Source organism: Phaethon lepturus, unplaced genomic scaffold, assembly GCF_000687285.1.
Source record: "Phaethon lepturus isolate BGI_N335 unplaced genomic scaffold, ASM68728v1 scaffold51444, whole genome shotgun sequence".
Lineage (NCBI taxonomy): Eukaryota > Metazoa > Chordata > Aves > Phaethontiformes > Phaethontidae > Phaethon > Phaethon lepturus.
Genome location: NW_010536746.1, coordinates 6,624 through 14,423, shown reverse-complemented (window position 1 = coordinate 14,423; position 7,800 = coordinate 6,624). Strand labels below are relative to the sequence as shown.

The window sequence follows — 7,800 nt, the reverse complement described above, 5'->3', positions numbered from 1 at the left end:
CGTCGACAGAGCCAGCATTTCTGTTGTACGTTCACAGCAAGGCTGAGATGACTGCCCTTCAGACACACCGGGCACTCATGTGCTAGAAGCAGAGGAACCATTCCACCCTCTGTTAAAAGCGGCCTCCCAAGAGATGTGTTGTTCTCCTTCCCCGCCCTCCCTCAGTTACACTACCAGATTGTGAGGACCATATGTCATTATTTTGGCAATACCCACAGTAACATTGAAGTACTACTGGACCTTCTCAAGTCCTCATAGCAGTGCTGTGGCTCTTCTGCCCTTAAAGGGATTTTAAGACAGTGCTTCTGACACCAAATGTTTTTTTATATCCTCTCCCTTTGGCTCTCACATCCATCCTTCCCTTTAGACCTGCATTAGTAGCCACCCACCAGCGGGGGTACCAGGCTGCCTTCTCTTTTCATCTGGTGCAGCAGCAACTTCCAAGCCAAAAGGAGAGAGAAAGAACAGTCACTCTGATTTATTTCCAAAGTACCCAGAAACACCTGGCAGCAAGATCTTAACTTGATCTGGGAGCCAAGAAGGTTCCTGCATTGAACATCTCGGCCAAAACCAAAGGTCACAGCAAAGACATTACTGTAGTAAAGGCTTCCATGTTCCAAGCCAAGGTCATCGCCACATGTCAGGGATAACAGCTTGCAACTTTGTAAGGATGACAGCAACTGTAGCGGTCAATTCTGACTTGAAGGGTCTACTTCTAAAATTTAATCCATACATCTCTTGCAGATACTAGATATCTAATAAATAGCCTCTGAACTTAAACAGCAACTTAACTTTCAATTATAGCTCAGAAAGAGGAACTCTAATCACACCTTCTAAACTCAGGCTCCAACATAGCACACTTTCCTATTTCTACTCTGTTTCTGGAAAGTCAAAGAAAACAGGGAAGGTGGATGAATGGCAGAGTGACCCTACCTTTTGTAGACTTAATAGATACTGGTCAGGTCCCAAAGTGTGTTAATTTCCTAACAAATGAACCAAACAGTAGCTTTACTTGGTACTTCAATGGAGAATTTCCCTCCATCTACAAGACCCCAACAGATACAGCCTCTTATTCAAGTTAGCAGAGATGGAAACAACCAAATCACTTCAAGTGGAAGTTTGTCCTAGGTGGAGTCTTGATTTTTACTGAACTGATTTACAGCATAGCTCCTAATAACTCTTCAAGACAGATTTGAAGATTAGAAATTCTCATGTCCTTTTCTGACAGTTATAGGAAAACAGCTGACAAAACTACCAACAGATAAAATGAAAGCCGCCTTTTCTTCAGAGATGCAGATAATCACTACCATAACCTCAGTCACTAGCACCTAGCTACACTGACAAAAATTACTATTCAGATACAGTGAATACTGACTCTTCTTCCCTTCAGTAAGTCTTGCCCAGATCACAGCAGAAATACCCACTGATGAAGGAGTTGCAGGGAAAAATTATTAAGGGAGAATTCGAGGTCTAAAGTTTATCAATAACTAGTTGCCAGAAGGACAGGGGAAGTCTCAAGCCCACAAGAGTGGAAAGAAGGAACTGATCTGGAAAGAACAAGGTGATTTTTCAGGGTCAATATTAAAAAAAGGATAAAGTGAGAATTCTTTAACCATCTGAATAAAAAAACACCACAAAAACAAAAAACAAGAAAGAGAGAGAGCTCATTGTACAGTAGGAATAAAAAAAAAAATCTCGGTGCAGTCCCAAGACAGTAATAAAAACTTAGGGATGATGATAATTTAAAGAAAAAACTGAGCATGGCAGTATGGGTAACAGGAATGTGGAAACAAACAAACAAAAAAAGCTTGAACTCAGACCAGTGCCTACCCCTGGATCATATGAAATTCCACGTTTTTTCTGAGGATCAATAGTTTCAGCAAGACAGTGATACCACAGAATGGAGAAAAGCAACTCTGGGGAAGTGAAGCTGGCAAATTAAAGTGTTTAATATTAATCTAAAAAAAAAAGTAATAAGGAATAGAAAAGAAAACAAATGCTGATAAACTTGTGTCACATAAGGAACACCCCCCAAAATAATGCAATATTGATTTTTTTTTTCCTAGCCAAAGACCTATGTAAGAACAGATAACAGATGGTGTTAAAAGGAAAATTATTACACAGTAGGGAGATTTTATTGAAGTTGTATAGAAGTTAAAAACCAGCTTTTCCCAATATCATGGTGTCGTGGTTTAGCTTACGTTCAAGCCTGCTAGTAACTGATCACTTATCATACTTATCCAGGATAATAATTGGATCATGATATCATATTTACAAAATTAGATAGTTCTGAAGACTGGAGTAATAGAAATCAGGTTATTCTTTAAAATTACAAATGTAGGTCCACATCTTTGCTGCAAACTAGCTCACTGAATGGAAAAGACTGATCAAGAGAATGACACAGACTGAAATCCAAGCCCAGTCATGTGAGGCCACCATAAAAAGAAGTCAAGGCCGGTATTATCATGCATCAGGCAAGGTATTTTTCAGAGACATGGGACAAGGTACAGATACACCTGTAGAAGGCATTTGTTCAAGGTATCCATCACATGCCAGCACCGACTACGCTATTTTTTAAGACTCATTTCAATGGGTGCATAAATGGCATTAACAGCATAAGAAAGAAAAGTTCTACATTTCCCAGAGAAGATCAGGCTTCTTACTTGCCCCAAAAGGCAGAGATTCATCACTTTAAGATACCACAGGTAATCAAAGATCAAGAGCCATGTAAACTGAAGAGTGTTGCCACAAAAGCAAAGGACATGAACCCACCATGAAGCAGTTTGTCTTCTAATTATTATAGAAGTGAAATTCCAAAATGCTTTTCAATACAATCAATCAGGACAAAAAGTAATTTTGTGATTGAGCCTGACAGAGAAAGACCACCACTGTTACAGCTTATATAAGGCCTCCTTGTAGGAAGATGTACATATCTGCTCCCTACAGACCAGTTCTCTATTGTTTGACATTGTATCACTAATTTTCCCAGAGCACACAGTAACTAGTTCAAACTACTTCAGTAGAGGCATAATACTTTGAAGTTATCATATACTTCTTGAAGTAGGATTTTGCCCATGCGCCCAGCCGACCTACTGCAGCAGGTGTTTACACCTGTAAATACTCATGAACTGAAGGAATGGTCCCTAATACCTGTACAAAACTCATGGGGACACAGTGCACCATCTTCTAGTCACAGATACTGACATCTCTGAAAACCTGAAGCACATCTATTCATTTCAAAAGATGCTGCTATCAGAGCTCTAGATCCAGTTTGTACCTGGCTAAATATGATTAGTCAGGACAAAGAAATAATCTATTATTGGAAATATTAGTTCACCAAGTACATTTTCAGCTACAAGATACCTACTGTTCATACTGAAAGTGCCATTTGTGAGATAGGCTTCCAAAGTAACATTGCTAAAAGTAATGTTCACATTCTTCATATTGACGTGCTTGGAGTTGATGCATCTGTATTTTGTGCCCATATATGCCTGAATAATAGTTTTATGTGATACTCTCTTCACTTCTCCTGTAAAAAGATTACATTGCATTAGTATGTAACAGTATTTACAGAAACAAATTGGCATTACATCTGGAAGTGTTACACAATAAGAACAGGAAGTTTTCATTTTACCTGCAGTTGAATTACGGAATAAAGTTGCATCTGACAGATTGTAGTGGAAAACTAGCTCTTCGACTTGGTACTTGTCTGTATATTCTGAGAAATTCAGGCTTAATGAATGTCCTGCTCCAAAACCCAATACCAGAACTGGATGAGATGTGTTACCTTTACCACATGAGCTCTGTGGCTCTACTGTAGCATTTTGTGGAAGAAAAAAGTGTGCAAACTGTGGAGTAGAAAAAACACATATAAATAAGATATTGTAACAGTTTTTCCTTACCGCTTTTTAAATATCCTATAAAACTGTTATAAAAGATACAGTTCATATATGCTATAAGATGCTACTTGCTATATACAGATATGCAAGTAGACATGTTACTGGCACTCGGATTTCTAAGACTATTGCTCTGAAATTTGAGGAAAAAACAGTACATACTCATAGCACCTCTTCAACTCCCCCCCTCAACTAGCGCTACGAATGTGCAGATACTTCTGTACTATGCCAAGCAAATCTGGCAAACTCTGGACATGTGAAAGATGGGAGAATTTAAGCTTTGTTTCTTGTAATACAACTGAGTAAAGAACAAAACCAAATGGTACAGCCTACTTAGTTTGGCTATAATACTCTGAGTTTATTACATATTGAGAAGTAACTTGGTACCTGAAGACCAATACAATGTTTACTGGAAAGTTTTGAGCTTACTGCTTACAAGAAGAAACAGCCAAAAGCATGTTACAAAAGCAGTCACCTCTGAATGCAAACTTGCATACCAATATCAGCAGAATTTCAGACCATCAGCACCACCGAAAAAGTGGACTGTGCAACCTAACTCTCAGCTCAAATCCCATATAGCAAGTGCACCACTGGCAAAGTAGTAAGATTTTTTTAATCTCATATTACACTGATGGCTAGGAAAAAAATCAACTTCAGCAAGAGTGCCTCAAAACATGCAAACTGCAACGAGATTATAAATAATCCACTATTCCTGTTCAGTAAACTGAAAAGCAGAGTGTTTGTGAATAAGAACTCTTAACTTTCCATTAACAGGCTTTTGCTGTTAATATGGAACAACGCATATGCACTGCACTAGATTGTAGATACTCTGAAAGCTAGAGATTTGATCAGTGAGATCAGAGATTCCAGGGAAATTTAAAAGCTATGTGCCAAGGGCCACTTCAGATTTTGTCCATGTTTAAGTATGACCAAGTTCACGAAAAGACAACTGGTAGCATTTTTGCCTTTACAGTTCCAGTGCAAGCCATTTTAGCTACCAGTAGGACTGCTGTGGAATTTCAGTCACAAAAGTAATCCCACACATGTATTGTTTGTGGTGGTTTCAGGCAGCCTTAACCCTGTTTAATTAGATGAAGCATCAGTAATAAAGAAAAGTTGATGCAACATGACTCGGAGGGGAGAAATCTTTGCTGAAGCAGTTTTTCATGCTTAAATACTCCTTCAAAGTTTAAATACTGCGCACGTGCAGAAATACCACAGATTTTATAAACACAAGTTAGATATACAACAATATAAAGTTGTATATCACAAGCAGTGATATACCCCCTTACCTCTTTTTGCCCATTGCTTTTGTATTCCACTGAGAAGGCTACTGTCATATCAGCGATTATGCAGACCTTGCCACTTGAATCTTTCACCTCAAATGAAGAGGAAGCCTGTAAAAAGCCTGTTAAGAGTGACAAGTGGTTAACTTGATGTCATGTAAGTTTTTATTTTTGATCCCAAAGAGACAAATACATACAGGTGCACCTTTTAGGAGTACATCCTAAACAGCAGTTGAGTTTGGAAACTGGGGCATTAACGGTCTCTATACTAGCTTCAACATCACTAACGCAAAGAGGGCAAATTTAACACCCCATTTAAAAAAAGACAAAGCCACCCAAACCAAAACTGCTGTCATGCTAGGTCCTCAGAGGGTAAGAAAAACTTGGAACAAACACCAGTCATACTGTTCAAGGCAGCAACTCAGTGTTCACTCTACACAGCAACTATTTTGCAAGCATCAGCCAGAATTGACTTAGCATATTTGATCCTGCATTCCTATAGTGCTCAGCTTTCCCCCCGCAGCACACCACACAGCCTTCACTCCCGCTGTACCAGGACACTCAGCTGTATATGCACTGAATGCAGCATTTAGAAAGCTTGGATTGACTGCAGATGTTTTAGAGACACTGCCAAAAATAGCGTGATAGAGCGTGCCACCCTTGCCAGGAGAACTTCTCTATACCGTCACCACGTGCTCTGCACTTGAAAGGAGGATGGGGGCCAAGACTTTGGCAGAGACTGAGGTTATGTTTTCCCGAGTAGTTTAAGCTAACCTCAGACTGAGCTGCTGACAAAAGCACAGTTTTTTCCCCCCCATTCGCTCCTCTCCAGCCCCAGCGCTCAGAGCACTAGTATAACTGACCAGACTAGTACTGACTTAACAGGGTAAGAACATGCGGCGAGAGGAGCACAGGATCGTCCCTTCCAACAGCAGCATGGACTTAGGCCAGCGTCCGCTAACAATGACACTTCACTTAGGGGACGCGTTGCGTCAGGTTGGATACATCCAGAAAGCTGGTTACCTCGTACTTCATTTGTGGTAAGGGCTAACTGGGCAGTGCTCCTGTATCTGAAACCATACCAAGGTGCTCCAAGTTCTTCACTGCAGCACATTTTATTTTTCTGATTCTCATTTTGTCACCACACACCCACCCCAAAGCAAACCTCACTGCAAAAAGCCTGCACCACTTTCTTGCTAGCCCTTTATCAGCTTGCATTTGCAACAACTTCAGTCTTGCAGAAAACATGAAAAAAAAAAGCAGCAAGACATAAACCACTCCATGTATCTCAAGCAAATGGTCTTTAAAAAGTCAAACATGCTAATCCATTCAACTGCCGATAGAGCAGAAAGATCCGGATGAGGGATTATCCATTAGCTAGTTTGTCCCTCCCAAAGTAGTTTTTAAAATGCAAATCCCAATTTTAAAACTTTTTGCCTTTTTTTTTTGCTACAAAACTATGGTGTATACAATTCATTTAAGACAATTATTAGGAAAAATGTAACTTGAGTCAGCTGGACTTTGCTAGAAGGCCCTTCAGTTGTAGGAACACATTGGAAACAATTTCTCTGGCACTCAGCAAGCATTTTCCTTTGTTGCCTTCCTCTTAGCAACAACATATCCTCCCCCAGCACCAAAGGGGAGCAAAACTTAAGCTGGAATTCACACACTTTACCCAGTTGTTTAAAGAGTCTAGACTTGAAACCACAAATGGACAGAAATTGCTTAAGGATGGATCACATAGAAAACAGATATCTCAAAGCAAAATTGTCCTACCTTTGACTTTATGTCCAGCTCAATGTTCATTAAGGAACATACATTCACAAAGAAAATGTTATTTATTGCAGTTCAGAGCAGTACTACAAACAGTCGATGCTCCTCCGCATGGAAGTTTCAATTTGTAAAGTTTCCTTCAGTTTGAATGTACATCTTGAACTTGTTTATATTTTACCCAACCAGTTGTCTTCTGAAGAGCAGAGCTACTTACATTTTCTTGAAGATTACTAGCACAGCATTGAAAACAGCATAAAGGCAGGGAATAAAAGTCCACGGCTACTTGAACGAACACTACCAATGGCAAATGTGCTAGAATGAAAAGCTTCAGTGTGCATGCTGACTCCCTGGTTTGATAGCTATTAAAAATCTTGGCAACTTTAGAGCTAAAAATAAACAATAGGCAGTAAAAGCATGAAAGGAGGGGAAAAAAAAAAATCAGCTTCAAAAAGAAATGCAGGGGAAAGAAAAGACTGAAAAACAATTAAGAAAAATGTTGCTGACCTAAAGGAAAACGTGATAGACCTGCCCACTACAGATCATTCAGACAACAAAAGACAACACGGAGGTACCAGAAAGCACCAAATGGAAGACAAATTCTGGGAATAAAGAGATGACAAATCATCCTTGGCAAGTTTAAGTTAACAGAATATAACAGATGTGAACAAAGTGAAAAATATCACCTGCATAGCTACTAGATTTTTGCAAGGGTAAGTTCACACTATGATATGAATCCTGTTTCTTAGTGCAGAACAAATACTATAAACCCTCATTCCTTAAGAAATGTTCAGCAGCTGCTGGATTTGCAGCGCCAGCGGTAAGACAGACACATCAAGCACGAGACA

General features: G+C 39.5%; 1 protein-coding gene across 1 annotated transcript in view; it reads right to left on the bottom strand.

Moving 5' to 3' along the window:
- LAMP1 (lysosomal-associated membrane protein 1) overlaps positions 1-5,328 on the bottom strand; it is a gene marked incomplete at its 5' end in the record, with an annotated part of 10,786 nt that extends 5,458 nt beyond the window's left edge. Inside the window, 3 exons of the mRNA XM_010286246.1 lie at positions 3,368-3,529; positions 3,635-3,848; positions 5,189-5,328. Coding sequence (XP_010284548.1) covers positions 3,368-3,529; positions 3,635-3,848; positions 5,189-5,328 — 516 coding nt within the window. The remainder of the gene's footprint in view (positions 1-3,367; positions 3,530-3,634; positions 3,849-5,188) is intronic.
- Between the last annotated feature and the right edge of the window lie 2,472 nt (positions 5,329-7,800).